This window comes from Panthera onca, chromosome B2 (genome assembly GCF_046562875.1).
Source record: "Panthera onca isolate mPanOnc1 chromosome B2, mPanOnc1 haplotype 2, whole genome shotgun sequence".
Lineage (NCBI taxonomy): Eukaryota > Metazoa > Chordata > Mammalia > Carnivora > Felidae > Panthera > Panthera onca.
Genome location: NC_138343.1, coordinates 49,011,865 through 49,029,982, shown reverse-complemented (window position 1 = coordinate 49,029,982; position 18,118 = coordinate 49,011,865). Strand labels below are relative to the sequence as shown.

The 18,118-nt window shown below is 37.3% G+C and overlaps 1 protein-coding gene across 1 annotated transcript in view; it reads left to right on the top strand.

Annotated features, from left to right (window-relative positions):
• Positions 1-18,118, top strand: part of PKHD1 (PKHD1 ciliary IPT domain containing fibrocystin/polyductin) — a 479,232-nt gene that overhangs the window by 422,118 nt on the left and 38,996 nt on the right. The window contains exons 61-63 of the mRNA XM_078446999.2: positions 5,137-5,272; positions 6,251-6,338; positions 14,248-14,355. Of these exons, the coding sequence (XP_078303125.2) occupies positions 5,137-5,272; positions 6,251-6,338; positions 14,248-14,355 (332 nt within the window). The remainder of the gene's footprint in view (positions 1-5,136; positions 5,273-6,250; positions 6,339-14,247; positions 14,356-18,118) is intronic.

Below are 18,118 nucleotides of genomic sequence, written 5' to 3'. Positions count from 1 at the left end.
AAATAATGTGGACCATTCACAGTTTTTATTGATGTTTCATGGTCATCGTTAAAACTATCATTTATTTCATAGCCCTGTTGCTTCAGTGATACCCTTCAGTACCATTGTTCTTACATTAAATGGCCCCAGATTGCTAAATCCTTGACTCCACTTCTGCAGGTTATATTTTTCTACAATTTTTCTTATAAATAGGATGTTAATTGTAATCCAGTGCTGCTGGGTTACAATTAATCCATCACATCCACATGTAGTTTGAATCCCAAAACTAAACCATGCTACCTTAAAATCAAGTAACTAAGATTTCTGTGTACAGATGGCAAAGTTGGAGGTAAATATAATAAGGACTCATAAAACCCTGCATTTCAATGTGTTTTATTTTCCAGACATTCATTGAACAGCTATTATGTCCAAAAAATTATATGGCTCAAGTGAAAATGTAGAGATTTAAAATCCATGGGTAGGCAAAACAAACATTTGCAGAACTATTTAATAAGAATATGTTATCTGAAATCTCATTCTATATATAATTACAAAGAAATTGATTCAATATGAACCTGCTTCACCATTAATCTAGTTTTCCATAAAATTAACTTCAGTTATATTAACTTTAGTATATTTTTATCTGTATAACAGTTATTAGATGGTCAACACTTGAACTTACTAGTATGTTCCCAAGAGTGCCTATGAATAGTAAGTGATCATCAAATATTTGTCTCAAATAGTGAAATGTAACCTGTTTGGCTTTTCTGCTATCCTAATACTCCTGTGTAACCAATATCCCATATTAAATCTCATCCATTATATAGATCTTGGATCTTGCTTTCCTGATCAGACTAAGGCTACAGTACCCTAAGGCAAACAGGACATTTTGAATAGTTTGTGTGTGATCTTGATAAGTGCATTCAGAGTTTTCATTATCCCAGATAAGATAGTCATGACAAATTTATTATAAAATAGTATTTAAAATTTTTCATCTAAGATACTTAGGTTTTAACCATTCAATTGACCATGTTGGAAGATGTGTCATGTTTATTCTGTGTCTTTATTTACTCCTGGCACATTGCCACCTGTACCTAGGGTTGTTCAAATCTCAATTTGAAATGAGTAATTTCAAAGAACAACAAGTATAAGAGCATAGCAGTAAGCACACCAATTGAGGGATGTACCAGAACTTGAAATTAGCCAGGCCAAGATAGGTAGTAGCTTTTCAGAGGCATGTAATGACCTAAGAGCAGAGGAAGTACATAGTGGGTACTGATTTGTCACAGTGTTAGTACAGTAACATGTATTGGGTGTTTACAATATATAAGGTTTGGAACCACCATGTTACAGTGCCAGAAGGAAACTGTCAGATCATAAGACATTTCTTCCCTCTTCTCTCCCTAGTACTTGACAGCAGCTAAAGGGATCTGGCTAATCTTAATAGGGAGCATAAGGACTATGAAATATAAGGAAAATGGTATGTGTGTCCTCTGAGAGATAGCCAGGAAAGTCATTCTTGCCTTACAAACTATATGGTGGAGGAGGGGGTGACTATGTTTCTCAGGGGCAGAGGCCATGGTGTTTTATTTATCTTTGCACATCTCACGGTGCCTAGAACAATGTTTGTACATAGTAGAAGGGTTAAAATGTTTGTTAAACTGAGTCGATTAGATAGCTTACTTTCTTCTGCCCCAGTGTGGAATCTTGAAAACTTTGCAATTCAAGCCCCCTCAGGACACATAGAGATTCTTCCCTGTCTAGCCAATTTAAAACAGGAATGAATGAAAATGCAGGACATCTGAAACATTTGATCAAAACATGGGGCACTATTATAGCAACCTGACTTAGTAACTTTGAGGAGGTGAAGTCTGAAGAAAGAATGAGGTACTATCTCTAAGGCCCCTACCCTCAGCCCATCCCCACAGGTCTTGCCCAGAGCCAGCTTTCAGTAGGATTTGTTTGTTTGCTTGCTAGGTTTGCCATGCAAATAGAAACAATCCCCTCCTCTACAGAGGAAGCATTTCGGGTCTGGCAGATTGAAAAGCAAGAGTTAGAGTGAATAGTGGTGATCTCAGAACTGGGAAACGTCTGTATTCTCTTGATCTTTACTTATTTTTTAGCTGGTACTTAAGCACTGAAGGGAAAAAAAATTCTTTCACATACCTGACTTGGTATTGGAAGCTGTTAAATAGCAGTTACAACTGGGAGGGTTGGAGGGAACTCTCCTCCCCCATTTTTTAAAGTTTGGCTGTAGGTCCTTCTGCCTGCAGGCTACAGTCACATTAGCAGTTGGAAATTGGATAACGACAGCACCATGACAAATCCAGGTTGCTTGCAATAAGTTGCTAATCCCTTTGCTTTAATATCGGAGCAGCGTATAATGATGTTTGGACATCACTCCAGTTTACTGACGACCCCACTGGGGCCAGCAATAGAACCTTACAACTGTCTAACAAGGCGTCAGGTGACTCCCGTCGTCACAGCAACGGACACTGGAATCTAATCTTCCCTCCATCCCTTCTAGCACCCAATAACGCCTAGATTATATAAGTGGCCCATCATTGCTTGGTAACTTGAATCAATTAACGTTAATTCGCACAATGCTATGATGTATTGTGATCACTTTCATTTCAGGGAAGGGGGAGAAATTGCCATAAGTCACCTAAAATGAGGTTGTCTGTGGTGCTGAGGTATTAATTGGGTGTCCATATTAAATGCAAAAGGAGCCCCATCGTGAAAGGAAAGTGGATGAGTGACTCTCTTGGCTGCTATTGACCTATCAGAAGAAGACAGTGCCCTTTTCCTTTGCTTTTATCTATTACAGTTTTCCCTATTGCGTGTCAAGTTGATGTATTATAAAAAATTCATTTGGTGACCTTTCACCCCCTTGGCAGATTAAACAATTTCACTTCGATGGCATCATTAACAGGACCCTGCATTTAATGATGATTTCTCTAAAAGGCCACGGAGATTCGATTTTAAGCTAACAGATTTATTGCACTATTATAACATATCGTAAAAAACTGTACCACCTACGGTCAGGTTTTAGGATAGAAACTGCTTAAGAGTTTATGTGGAGCTTAAAGTGGTATTACCTTGGGATATGCTGTAGCAGCAAGTCTCTGACCTCCAGTAAGATGCTGTTTACATTTAATAAGAGATGTTTGCTCACAATAAACTTTAAAGTGTGTCAGGGATAGGCCTTTCAGCGGGTGCTGAGACCGGTGGCTCCCATCTCTTCATTTCCAGACATCACTGTACATGTGTCAGGATCTGTGGTGGGATCTTTCAGCTTGTTTAACCGCATTGCTAGCCTGCACCCTATCCCACATGAGAAAGCATTTAAGAAATGGGTTAGGGGAGAGATAGGATCTTGTAACAATGTTAGAATTTTCCAATAACCTGGGCCCCATGGAAGGTTAGAATTAATAGCATGGATTTTAAAAATCCAATTTAAATTGTTCCCCTTAAAAAAAAAAAAAAGGATCCTTACCCACTCAGGCTAAGCAAAGTAATAAATGAGATTAGGCTGGTGTATGTTGAATTCCCAGTGAGTGATTCTAGCACAGAGGTCAGGGCCTTAACTGGTAGATGACCAAAGGGGACTCTTAGAACCACATGTTCCCACTCTGTCCCCATTTCCCAGGATTCTCGGGGGAAAGAGAAAGTGCTTCCTACAGAAACTTCATGGTTCGTGATCCACTCTATTTGCTCTTTCACTCTTTCCTCTTTTTGGGACTAATTGTCATCTTTCCCTGACATACACCTTCCATGTTAAATAAATGTTTTATTTTTTTCTCTTTAGATAAGAGGGAAAAAAGGGTTAGGGAATAAAGTAGTTGACTTACAAGCATTCGGGGCAGGGTAGGCTACTCTTTTTTTCTTTTTTCTTTTCTGTTTTTTTAATCAAAGCCTTATTATACCTGACCTAGGCTATTTTGAGAACAAGTCAACAATGGATGCTCTATACTAGGGTGATATATGTGCTATATGATGTCTATATATCTCCATTCAATTGCTAGAAATCTATTGCATGACTGTGATACATAATATACAATAGACAATAAGATAATAGATATATAATGTATAATGTTGTTTTAATGAAGCTATCTTGGTCATCAGAAACACCAAAGCTTTGGTAAAAAGCTGTTTTGAGGTATCATGAATTACATAAGCATTTTGTTTTATATATATATATATATATATATATATATATATATATATATTGCATTTTATTGCTAAGTCACATCAGTTATTAATGTACTTGAAAGGTAAAAAATGATACAACTCATTGGTTAACTGCTCTAGACCCTGATCATACACTTAGCCATTTGTGAGACCTCTGGCAAGGCATTTAAGCCTTTGTGGGCCTCCGTCTCTTGATGTTTAAGTAGAAATACCTACATCACAGTGTTATTTTGAAGATGCAATGCGTTTATATGTGGAAAGCTTAGAATAGCACCTGGTACACCATACGTGCTTGGCATATATTAATTTTCAGTTACTATTCTCCCTGAGGGCTTCATTCAATTAAAATACATTAATCAATTAATTCCACAGTTACTGAGCCTATTTAGTGCAAGCACACTGTGGAGAATGTAAATACGAAAGGGTTGTTGTTAGGATTAAATGAACTATTCCAAGTAACACAGCGCCGTTGCTGGAGCTTGCTGTCAGGCACCTCTGCCAACTTGTTCCAATGACGTCATCTCAGTGTCATAGAATCAGCCATGGTAGAAGTATTTATACCATCAAAATTGGAAAACACTACAAATCAGAGCCTTTGTGGGGAGAGCTGGTTTTTGAGCAGAGTAGTGAACATATCCGCACCTTCTAAATATTTTAGTCTGATAAGGCATTCTTGGGACTGATATTAATGAATGGTGACAAAATCTAAGTTCATAATTTGTGCTTCTCCCCACACCTCCCACACGCCCAGTCCATCCATTGCCCATGCTAAAAGCAAGCATAAACAATAAATATATAATTATTTTTTGGTTGTAAGATCATGTTTCCTATAGAGTGCACTACAAAGTTTCTAGAAGCAAAAGAAACTGCAAATATTTTCACTGGCAATAATGCATTATAGGAATAGTTATTGCCATGATATCCATAACCTTGTGGATGTATTCTATTTTTGTCTATGCATGCCAGAAATACAAGCAGTTTTAAAACTGGGAATTTGATATACATTCGGCCCCATGTTCTCTCGGTTCTGGTCCAGCCTTCTGATGGAGAAGTGGGAAAGGAACTTAGGGTACAACCACAGCTTGTTTTTCTGGATAAGCAGGTAACTGGTTCATGGGTAACAACCTCTCTTTAGAGCTGGGAGCATGTCATATCTGGCACATGTTTTAGATTTCACCACCATGTCACACATTGACAGAGTGCCCATGCGGTGTTTGCTGCACTGAGAACCTCTAATAATACTTTTGCCCTTTTGCCATCTTCCTTCCATCTCACACTTGGTTTCCTTCTACTTTCTCTGAGTACCCAGAATGTGATCAAGAGTAAAAATCAAATCCTGATACTTTTCCTCCCCAGCCAAATTCTTGAAGCAGGTCTCTCATATCTTTTGGAGATCTAGCCTTCTCAAAGAAGTCATTTCATATGCTAATGAAGGAATTTATGCTACCACATCTGCATTATAGCTTTTTGCTATTTTAAATGATTTCTTTTATATGTGGTTAAGTAAATCATCAACAAAGGCGTCTGTGCTTAATTCTAATTTTAGTGTCCATGCCCTCTGATTCTAGTTTTTTTAATATTTATTTAAGTCATGGGAGTGGGGGAGAAGTAAAATGTGATAGTTGAATCAGCTTTCTACTCTTTATTGTAAAAATGTACCCCTGCCCTGTTGGCACAGGGAGGAAGACTGTAAGATTTAGGTCCACACTTGGAAACCTGTCCTTTTTGAAGTAATCTGACACTCGGCCAGTGTGGTCCTGCTCTCTTCTCTCAATCAAACCTTCCTTGTGAACCTTCAACACATAATGCCACTCTCTTCTGTAAACTTAGCTTTCCTTTCTCTTCTTCACTGATCTGTCCAAACTTCTCCTTTGATAATCTCCATTCTCTTCTTGATAAACTAATTTTGATATGTTCTTAACATAAGACAGAAAATATTTATCATTTTCCTTCCTTTGCATGTCTCTGCTGAATATGTGTTTCATAAAAGATTGTCTGATTTTTTTTTTTATGTTTTAGGTAACTTCCCCAAGTTCTCTTCTCAATCTACTTTTCCCCACCTTATTTTTTCTATTTCCAGAATCAGAGAATAGAGTCCTTGGGGCCTCCCTCAGAGCCTTGGGCCATTTCTGTTTCCCTGGAAGGGACATCAGATTCAGTGCTGAAAGGTAGGTACCTGTGACATTCAGAGACATTAGTACTGCATCTGCAAGAAAATGTTTGCAACCACTAGAATTCATAGCAAGGTGAGTAATGGTCAATATCTTGGGTAATTTGGAAGAGATCTCCTTTTCCTCAGTCTAGAGTGCCATATCTGTAAAAAGGAAGAATTGGCTGGCATTAAATACTTAAGGAACTACCTCCTCTTCTGATGAAGGAACATTTTCGTAATATCCATATCCTCAAAATGCTGTAAGAAAAAGGGTATGTCCCTCAGGACAAATGGTTCTGGTACTACAGTACCATGGACTGGCCCAGGGAGCAAGTCATAGGTATGATGTGGTTTCTGTGGAGAAACAGAAACACTCTCAATGTTATGAAGCATAAATGCAACGGCAAATGCAAACACCTGGCCCAGAGCAGGCCCTTAGAGTTTATTTTCCCCTCTCTACCATTCTTTGTCCTCTATTGCCTTCCTGTTCACTCCTAGTACTGGTAGGTACTGGTAGCTTCATTTACTTTTCCTGGGGCTTGTGCATATAAAAATTAAAAAAAAAAAATAAAAAAAAAATAAAAGTAAAAACAACACCATTCTATTCTTTGTTTCTCTGAGTTTATTTTAAATACTTCATATAAATGCAATCCTTCATATAAATGGAATTGTCCTTCTGTGACTAGCTTATTTCATTTAGCATCATGTTCTCAAGGATAATCATGTTGTCACATATTTCCAGATTTTTTTTTTTAAAGCTGAATGGTTTGCTATTGTATGCATATATTGCATTTTTAAAATCCATTCATCTGTTGATGAATATTTAGATCGTTTTCTTATCTTGGCTACTATGAATAGCAGTGTGATGACCATGGAAGTTTGGATATCTCTTTGAGATACTGATTTCAATCCTTCTGGATAAATACCCAGAAGGACTTGCTGGATCATGTGGTAATTCTATTTTTATTTTTGTGAGGAACCTCCATACTGTTTTCCACATTGGCTGCACCATTTTGCATTCGCATAAACAATGTACAAGACTTATCGTTTCTCTACATCCTCGCTGACACTTGCTGTCTTTCTTTCTTTTTTTTTTAATAATAGCCATCCTAATAGGTGTGAGATTATATCTCATTGTAGTTTTGGTCTGCATTTCCCTGATGATTACAGATGTTGAGCATCTTTTCATATACTGTACCTGTTGGCCATTTGTAGATCTTCTTTGGAGAAATGTGTGTTTGAGTCTTTAGCCTATTTTTAAAAATCAGGTTATGAGTTTTTGTGCTATTGAGATGCAAGAGTTTCTTATATATTTTAAAAATTAACACCTTATGAGACATATATCTTATGAATATTTCCTCCCATTCTGTAGGTTGCCTTTTTACTCTGTTGATTGCTGTGCAGAAGCTTTTTAGTTTGACAAGTAATCCTACTTGTCTAACTTTACTTAACATGTCCATACTACCCAAAGTGATCTACAGATCCAGTGCAATCTCTACCAAAATACCAGTAGCATTTCTTACAGAAATATCAAAAGCAATTCTAAAATTTATATGGAACCACAAAAGATCCTGGATAGCCAAAGCAGCCTTGAAAAAGAAGAATAAAACTGAAAGTGTTACACTTTGTGGTTTCAGAGTATATCACAAAACTATGGTAATTACAACAGTAGAGTACTGGCTTAAAGATAGACGTATAGATCAATGGAACAGAATGAAGACCCTAGAAATAAATTCACACCAAAAACATATGGCCATCTGATATTCAACAAGGGTGGCAAGAATACTTAATGAGGAAAGGACATACTTTTCAATAAATAGTGCTGGGGAACTGGATATCCACATGGAAAAGAGTGAATTTGGAGCTTTATTTTATACCATACAGAAAAAGCAACTCAAAAATGGAGCAAAGCCCTAAACATAAGACCTGACAACTCCTAGAAGAAAATACATAGAGAAATCTTCTTGACATTGGTCTTGGCAATGATTTCATAGATATGACATTAAAAGCACAGGCAACAACTAGAAGCAAAATTAGAGGGTTGATAACTCTTTTAAAAAATCAGCTTATCAGATTCCTTATATACTTCATGAATTGGTTAGGACATTTCTATTGTTTTTGGGTTGCCTTTAATGCTTTTTACAAACTTGTAAATGACTCATTCACCAGTTCAAAATATCAGCTTATCTATAAAATTGCTGCCTTCCAAGAATAAGCCATGACTTTATGATTATTTCTTGCTCTAACCTGGCTAATGAGCCTAAGCACTTTCACATGGATTCTGTAAAAAAAAAAAATTAATAAAATACTAAAATGTATGGGGAAAAGTCCATCATAGAAATACTAAATCTTGCCTCTCCTGCTAATTACATTTATTTTTTGGCCTAAACTGTTACTATCATCTGGCATGGAACACCTGCTTCCCCTTTCATTCTTACTTGTCCTTAAAAAAGGAAACGTATGGGGCGCCTGGGTGGCTCAGTTGGTGAAGTGTCCGACTTCAGCTCAGGTCATGATCTCACAATCTGTGAGTTTGAGCCCCGTGTCAGGCTCTGTGTTGACAGCTCAGAGCCTGGAGCCTGCTTCAGATTCTGTGTCTCCCTCTCTCTCTGCCCCTCCCCTGCTCATGCTCTGTCTCTCTCTGTCTCAAAAATAATTAATAAAATTTTTTTTTTAAAAAAAGGAAACCTATAAAATAATAAAGTCTCCAACTTAATGACCTATCATTCAACATAATTTTTCATGAATTAATCCCAGATATTTTTTACATCAGTGTTTTTTTTAGCTTATACATTTTGTTTTCTTGCAAAGTTACACAGTAATTCCAGAAAATAGAACTAGTCCCTTCTGAAAATTTTCTTAAGGAGGTAATTGACAGTTCATGAGTAGATATTCCATAGCTACAAAACTCTTACTGTTTCAGGCTTGTCTCATTCTGTTCTTCTCTTATTAGAGCTATAAATTTGCCTGCTATATCTTTTCAAGTTGGCTTTCAACTATTCTGGCCTAAGAATTCCCTACTTTATCTACTTATTAAGAAACTAAATCTTTTCAGCCTGTGCTGTGTAATTTTCTCAAATTTCCATAGTCTTGTTACTCTCCTGAGCACCCTATCCACTTTTTCTTTGTACAGTCTAATTTTATTTTATTTTAAAAAACCTATTTTTTATTATTTTTTAAATGTTTATTTATTTTTGAGAGATAGAGCACGCACAAGCAGGGAAGGAACAGAGAGACACACACACACAGAATCTGTCTAGCAAGCTCCAGGCTCCAAGCTCCAAGCTATCAGCCCAGAGCTGATGCAGGGCTCGAACCCACAAACCATAAGATCATGACTTGAGCCAAAGTCAGATGCTTAACCAACTAAGCCACCCAGGCACCCCTGAACAATGCAATTTTATTTTATTTAGAAAAAAATTTTTAATGTTTTTATTTATCTTTGAAACAGAGAGAGACAGAGCATGAGCAGGGGAGGGGCAGAGAGAGAGGGAGACACAGAATCTGAAGCAGGCTCCAGGCTGTGAGCTGGCAGCACAGAGCCCGACACGGGGCTCCAACTCACAGACCATGAGATCATGACCTGAGCTGAAGTCAGACGATTAACCGACTGAGCCACCCAGGCGCCCCATGAACAATGCAGTTTAAAGGCCCAGGCAATGCTGCTTATTTTGTGAGACTCATCTCATAGACTCTATATTTTCTATTCTTCCACTTACAGCAATGCATATTTTACTCACTTTTGGTGAAAGTAACACCCATATTGTTGACTCATATTTTTGCTCTTCTTGGTTATTTCTTTACTAACACAGTTAACTCTGAAACTCCTTAGGTTTAAAATCACAGGAAAAAGGACATCTCAAAATGTTCCCTGCACAAATTTGCAAAGTCAAGCCACATCATTAAGAAAGTAAGATAATTAAGCAAAGCTATCCAAGGTTGGCCAATGTGAAAATTAAACATTCAAAATTGCATTATGAGGTAGTTTTATTTCTTTTTAATTTTTATTTATTATTTTATGTTTATTTTTGAGAGAGAGAGAGAGAGAGAGGGTGTGAGTGTAGGAGGAGCAGAGAGAGTGGGAGACACAGAATCTGAAGCAGGCTTCAGGCTCTGAGCTGTCAGCACAGAGCCTGATGCGTGAACTCATGAATGTTGAGATCATGACCTGAGCTGAAGTTGGACACTTAACTGACTGAACCACCCAGGTGCCCCATTAGGTAGTTTTAAACTGCCTGTTTTGGTGATGTCATTCGGTCCATTCTTCAATGCCTTTCAGCTGTTGCTGGCATTTTGGTGTGAAATTCATAAGATATAACAGTAATTCACTTACCTTCTGATCTTAAGACAACAGTGTCAAAAAAATCAATTTTTAGCTTTTTTCATGTTCTAATGATGTGTACATCAATTACCCTCACCTGGATACTGAAGCTCATCTACTCCTATTCTCTACTCCATATATTGCCCATATTCCATATCTTATCCACACTCCAAACCTTACACACACTCCATACCTGTCTTTGTCCTTTCAGGCTGCTATAACAGAACACCATGGACAAGGTGGCTTATAAACAAAGAAATTTATTTCTCATAGTTGTGAAGCTGGGAAGTCCAAGATCAAGGTGCTGGCAAATTTGGTGTCTGGTAAAGGCCTGCTTCCTGATTCATAGATGGCCATCTTCTCACTGTGTCCTCACATAGCAATAGGGGCAAAAGAACTTTCTGGATTTTTTTTTTATGAAGGCTCTAATAATAATCACTCCCCAAAGGCCCCACCTCTTAATACCAACACACTGGAGATTAAGTTTCTACATTTGAATTTTGGAGGCACAAAAATTTTCAGTCCATAGCAATACCATATCTATACTCTATAACTTACCCATATCCAGTACCTTATTTATATTCCATGCTTTACCCATACTACATATCCTTAGTCATAGTTTGTATCTTGCCCATATTCCTTTTTAATATTGTGGTCAAATATATATAACATAAACTTGTTGTCATAACCATTTTTATATGTACAGTTCAGTTACCTATATTCCTTACCTTACTCATATTTCATACCATTACTCATGCTTTGTAGTTTACTCATATTCTGTACTTTACTCATACTCCAGAACTCACCATTCTTCATGTATTACCTATACCCACCACCTTACTCATACTCCCTTTTACCCATCCTCCATACCTTATTCTATACCATACCTTACTCATACCCCATGCTTTATTTTGCCCCACTCCTGACACCCTCCCCTAATCCTTTATTAGTTTTCTTTCAGTTATCCCAAAGATATCCTCAATGAATAACTTAGAATCATATTATGACCACGCAAAATGAATGAAATTGCTATTTTATTCAGTTAACAATGTCATGCTCAAGGTAGCTGAGTCACCTGGAATAGTATTGTCATCATTGTCCTCCTTGGAAGATCCACTGAAGAAGTATGAGGAATGAGCTGAAGTTGTTTCTATGCACACGTTTTTGTGTATGTCATGATGTACGGAAAAAATCTTGTGAAGTTTCGTGGTTTTAGAATGCCCACATCACCAAAACACCCTTTTTCATATGAGTGAAAGTATTTCTTGAAGCCATCATGAAATACTTCTCTTTAACTTCAGAAAGAGTGGAACCAAAATCATTTGGGATCGATTACCTGACTTATTCTAAGTATTTCCTGGAGAAACACAAAATAATAACAACAGAACCAGACCTATATGTCCAGTCTAAATCTTTTATTCTATAATTTAACTTTATGTTCTCTTGTCTCAGTGGGTCCTCCTCTTTAAAAAGAAGGTTGTAATCTATTAACAAAAAAAGGGAATTTATATACTTGAGATAATTATTTATGGGTCCTATAAACCTTTCATATTTAATTATAGATCCTAGTTGTAGAAAAAATATGTTCTTAATATTTTTACAAAAAATAAAGTCTCAACATTAATGATGTAACAGTTTGCTAGTGTTATCAGGGTGAGAGGGATAGACATGGGGGAGAATTGGGGCTGAAAGGGATTTTGGAAACCATATGCCCTGCAGAAACATATTCAGGTAACACTCCCTGGTAAGTCATGTAGTGAATTTCAATCTTGCTTCAAGCCTAGCACCCCATCTCATCCCAAGTTCCCTCAGCCAGTACATTGCTTATACCAGCTTGATCAGGGAGCCTGTCAATGGCATTTGTATATTTCACAATTACCATTCCAGTGATATGATGAACCCTGGAGTAATGTACTGTACTTGGCAGCAACTGCCTCAGCTTTTGGGCACATATGCTTCAAATCTGAGAATATCATAGATATATATGGGAATCTTTGTAGAGATCTCTGAGGCAAGCTGGTATTTAACACAAAAGCAAACCCATTTGGAGCTAAAACACTTACCATTAGGCAGTTTGGCGGCTGTTCTACGAGGCAGACTCACTGTGCTCGACGGACACATTTCGATTAAATGCTGCTTTGTATTCCTCCAAAGATGGGAACAATAAGGACGTTTGTCAAAGGAAAAACTGCAGCAAACGATTTCATGTTGAACATCTGTACTCTGCAGTTCATTGTTTGCAAGAGTTTATTGACCATAATTTTGATGCATATAGGTTTTAAAGAGTATAAACTGCATTTATCTTGGGCGCCTATCATTTATTTGAGGCTTGGCTTATTTATTTCCATTTTTTCTGGGCATTTTATTTATTTTGGGATGCTGAAGAGATGAAGGAAAAGATGTTTTTGAAAAAAGAAGTTTTAGTTAGCTCTGCAAAATTGATGAGGAAAGACAATGTTTCCACAAAAAGAATTAAGCAATTGAATTGAAAAATGTAACACTAAGCATATTATATCTTTATGATACCTTTCAGCCTTAAAGATCTCAAACCAATTTATAAACTTTAAGACCACTCTGCTAACTCATTGTCCGTCATATCAATCATAGTGACATTTCCAGAGTGAACTGTAGCAGCTGTTAATTAGCAAAGTAATTTGAGGGTGGTGGAGTCAGAAGACTAATTAATGGCACTGTGAATGTGATCCTGAGTTAAGTTGCCTTCTTTCACTTTATAAATGGATGGCCTATTGTCAGAAGATGTAAACTTTCTTTTTTTTTGCATTTTATTCATGGAAACCATAGCCCAGACGATCCAAGTTGTTAAATCAGGATAGCCTTTATTAGTCATGATTTGATGCATTTCTGTGGTCCTACTCTATTGACCTAACTCTGCCATCACATAAACTACAGATCCCTTGAATAGAAGAGAGGCAGAGCCTAGAAACTGACCACCTGGATGATAATAGACTTTCTTTCTTGACAGATATTCATTGGTATAATAGTTAATGTATAGTAGTGGTTAAGAATGCAAACCCTAAAATCAGGCAGATTTGGGACTATAACCCCAGTTCCAAGTAATGTCACCTTTTATAAGATTATCTATTTCCTAGATAATAATAACATATTTTATAGGGTTGTTAGCAGTTTATTTAAAATGATGTATATAAAGCACAGCCCAGCATAGTAAACTTTAAATTACTGTTATTACTCTATCTTGAATTATTAGGTTCTTTTTTTTTAATGTTTATTTTTGAGAGAGAGAGAGACAGAGAGCATGAATAGGGGACGGGCAGAGAGAGAAGGAGACCCAGAATCAGAAGCAGTCTCCAGGCTCTGAGCTGTCAGCACAGAGCCCGACGTGGGGCTCAAACTCACAGACTGTGAAATGACCTGAGCCTAAGTCAGACATTCAACCGACTGAGCCACCCAGGCGCCCCATGGATTATTTTGTTCGAAGACTTATCTAAGAAAAGCCTGATGGATTTATCTCTTTAATTAAATCTTTTTTTCTCCATTATTGTCCAATTGCCTCTTTATAGAGAAGACTTGAAGAAATTGCTCTTGATAAGTAACTAACATTTACTTTTTGTTCCTGTGTTTGTAGGGTGTACTCAGGCAGAAAGTCAAGATGGTTATGTGAGCTTCTCCAACTTGGCAGTTTTGATCTCTGGGTCAAATTGGCACTTTATTTTTACTGTCACTTCCCCTCCAGGTAATATCAGCACAGTGTGTTTTTACTATCTGTTTCTTTTTTAAAAAATAGCCCCTTCTCCTTTATAATGGGAATAGCTCCTATCATGAATAAGAAGTCATCACAGTTTAGAGAACAAAAAATCACTTGGTTATATCATTAAGGTGTGAGAAGCAAGAACACATGTAGAAATTAAGCCTCAGGAGAATTCTGTTGAAGAAGAATCCAAATATACATTTTCTTCTAGTTGTGAAAATTCACTTTGAATGGGTGGGCTTTTTTTATTATTTCTATGACATGTGATGGCATGTAGCTGGGTATTAATTAGAAAAATTTAATTGATAAGAAAGAGAGTCATAGGATATTAAGTATTATGAAATCTTATCTTTTAGTTCTGCCCTCCTCATCCACTGCATCCCCCCAATTCCATTAATGACAACCATACCTATTTAAAATCCTGGTACTTTTGTAAAACCTTTTTTAAGTTTATTCATTTTTTGAGAGAGAGAGAGAGAGTAAGCAGGGGAGGGCCAGAGAGAGAAGGAGAGAGAGAGTCTCAAGCAGGCTTTGCATTGTCGTCACAGAGCCTAATGCGGGGTTCAAACTCACGAACGCTTTGAGATTATAACCTGAGCCAAAATCAAGAGTAAGATGCTTAATGGACTGAGCCACCCAGGCCCTCCAAAATACTGGTACTTTAGAAGTACAGGTATCAGGTGTGTGTAAATTGCTTATATGCTTCTTCTTGACAAAACCTTAAAAAGAAATCTTCTCCCTTCTGAAGTGTTCTTGACAATTTTTGCTTTATTAGAGGATAATACTACTTAGTAAGTTTGAAGTAGGTAACATATTAATTAAACTTCAAATGAGTCTATGCAAAACACTTCTTCGCATTTCCATGAAGGGTAGAGCCAAGTTTCCTCCTATAGAGAATGAGTAGTGAGAATGGATTTCTTTCTTTCTTTCTTTTTATTTTTTTGAGAGTGTAGATTTTGACATCCTCTTTTTAAAATATGGAGCTCTAACAGAGACAGAATAATCCACTGAAAAGAAGATTTAACTCTTCTATTTATTATTGCATGTTTACCAGAAAAAATTTCTTACCTAAGAGAGCATCAAAAAGAATTCTAAAAATGCTAACACCATATTTGAGCTAAACAAATACATATTTATAATCAATTATTAATTTGGGTCAGGAAAATTAGTCTGATACTAAAGCCATGCAACTGGGGGAAGGCTGGGTGGCTCAGTCATAATCTCACAGTTCTTGGGTTCAAACCCCACATCGGTCGGACTCTGTGCTGACAGCTTAGAGCCTGGAGCCTGCTTCAGATTCTGTGTCTCCCTCTCTCTCTGCCCCTCCCTTGCTCATGCTCACTCGCTTTCTCTCTCTCTCTCTCAAAAATTAAAAAAAAATTAATTAAAAAATAAAGCTATGCAACTGTGGAAAGCAGTTAATGCACAGTGCGATAATACATTTGAACAACATTGCTGGATTTAAACCAGTTAGTTAGTGGAGATGGTCAGGAAATCCCATATTTTGATGTGAGATATCCTGAAGACCAACCATGAATGCTTAATTAAGGCCACATATTAGTTCTCCCTCATGAAACTTCGATTAAAACTATCACAGTATATTTTTCAAAAAGTGAAAATGTGGCTTTTGTGAATCAGTATTTGTCAAGAAGTTCCTTAACTCACTAGTGAGAGTACTAGGAAGATGGCAACCTGGTTTCAAGAGCATTTGAGAATACCATAATGAAAAGCATTAAAAAAAGAACATTTGAGGGATATCGATCACATAGCCAGCCAGCTGAGATAAGTATACCACACTGGATACAGAACAATAAAGCTGTAACCTCTGTGGTTACATGTCTACAGATATCATTTGCATCTTTACTGGGACAAAAATCATTTACAGCTTACCAATCTTCTACAAGTTAACAAGACTGGGCCTAATTAATATTAAATATTTTTTTAAAAAACCCTATGTTCTATAGAATTTGATAAACCTTGAATGGGCCTGTTTGAAAACGCTCTGGTATGACATTGATAAGATCTGTAATCACTTTTTTCCCTGAATTCTAAGTCTTAGATAGTTTTTCTGCACAAAGGGAATACCTTCTAAGGTCAAGTATATTATTCTTAATATTAATTTTACAGGGAAGATATCCTTTAAGTACCTATGAAAGTGTCCTTATAGAAGTACAGTTTTGTGGCAATACATGTTCAGTGTTCTTGACCATGGAATTCCCAAGTATGTCTTTTAAAGAGTAACATGTGCAGAGCTGGATAATTTATCCCAGATTTGTCCGATTATTTAAAGGTCCTTTGTCCTTACATTTCCTCTGTCCTTAAATTTCCAAGACTAACTAAATATTTCATCAAGATTATTTTAAGGAGTAAGTTAGAAAGCCAAATGTAAAACATGGTGGGTCTCAGTAACACTTGTGATTTTGAGCCGTCTGTAGTGTTCCCTTTACTAGACGGCTACTTTATTTTAGGTTTCACTGTAACTTGTAAAAGAGGCTGAGGAATTATCTTGAGAAGTTTTTCTTTATTATTTCTCCTTAAATTATTCTTCATAATTCTCAAAACCAAGACTGAGGTGAGGGTCTGTCAGAATGAGCTTTACAAAGTTTACATTAGAAGAGAACAGATGGAAGATAGAAAACAAGTATTTTAGAAGAGTAAATCATTACTCCTATTGTAGAACTATAGAAATGGAGGAACTGAGAAACTAACTAGGTATGACCAAATGTGTTATAGGATCCTCACAAGTCTGTCTAATAAGTTGACTCGTCCAGCTCATTTGTTCATATCTGAACGTCCTGAGACACTGCCAAGAGTGAAGGGTTTACGTGTTTATCCCACTGACTTCCCACCCTGCCTTTCCCCATTCATTGATACTACCGTGGTCTAGCTGTACTTTCTCTGAGCATTCCTTGGAGCCAGGGAGTTCTTAGGGGGTCCTCGGGGACTACTGGGACCTAGGGACCTAAGGATGCCCCTTGCCACCAAATCCAGAGAATCTCGGCTTGTAGTTGCTATTTCCATGCCTGGAATACTCTTTCTCCCGAAATGCACAGGGCTCATGCGTCATTCCACTCAGGTTTCTTCCAAAGGTCACTTCCTCCGAGAGGCTTTTTCTGCATCACTCAGTCTATGCCACCACCATTCCCAACCCTGTCCATCTCCGGTCTTTCTCTGTCTGCCAGCCTCTCTCTGGTCTCCTTTACAGCACTTACTGCCACCTGGCATCAGGGTATCAGTGCATTTGCTTGTTCATCCACTGCCCATGTGCTCTGTCCCCTATGAGAAATGACATTCCAGAAAGGACAGGAATTCTGCTAAGTTCAGTACTGTATGTTCAGAGAGTAGAAAAACTTGGCACATCATAGGCACAACTATTTGTTTATGAGTAAGTGAAGACATTGAGATTACATCTAAGATTACACTTTTGCAATGTTCAGCTACTGGTGGGCTCTACCCTTAGACCCAGGTATTTCTCTGGGCTTATAAACTAGCATCACTGACTTCAGCTCCTCTTCCATTCTTTGTTTTCTAAACACTACCATGTCCTGATCTTCTATATCCCACTTGGTTCATGTCACTTCTCAGCTCAGAGTTTTTCCTTCTGTGACACCTCACTGCCTTCAGAATATAGTCAAGGGCCTTACAGCTGACATTTACTGCCTACCAAAATTTATCTCAAATGCTTCCCAGCATTAATTCCCAGTGTTTTTCAACACTAATTCCCTAAACAATTTTCTTTTTTCTCCTT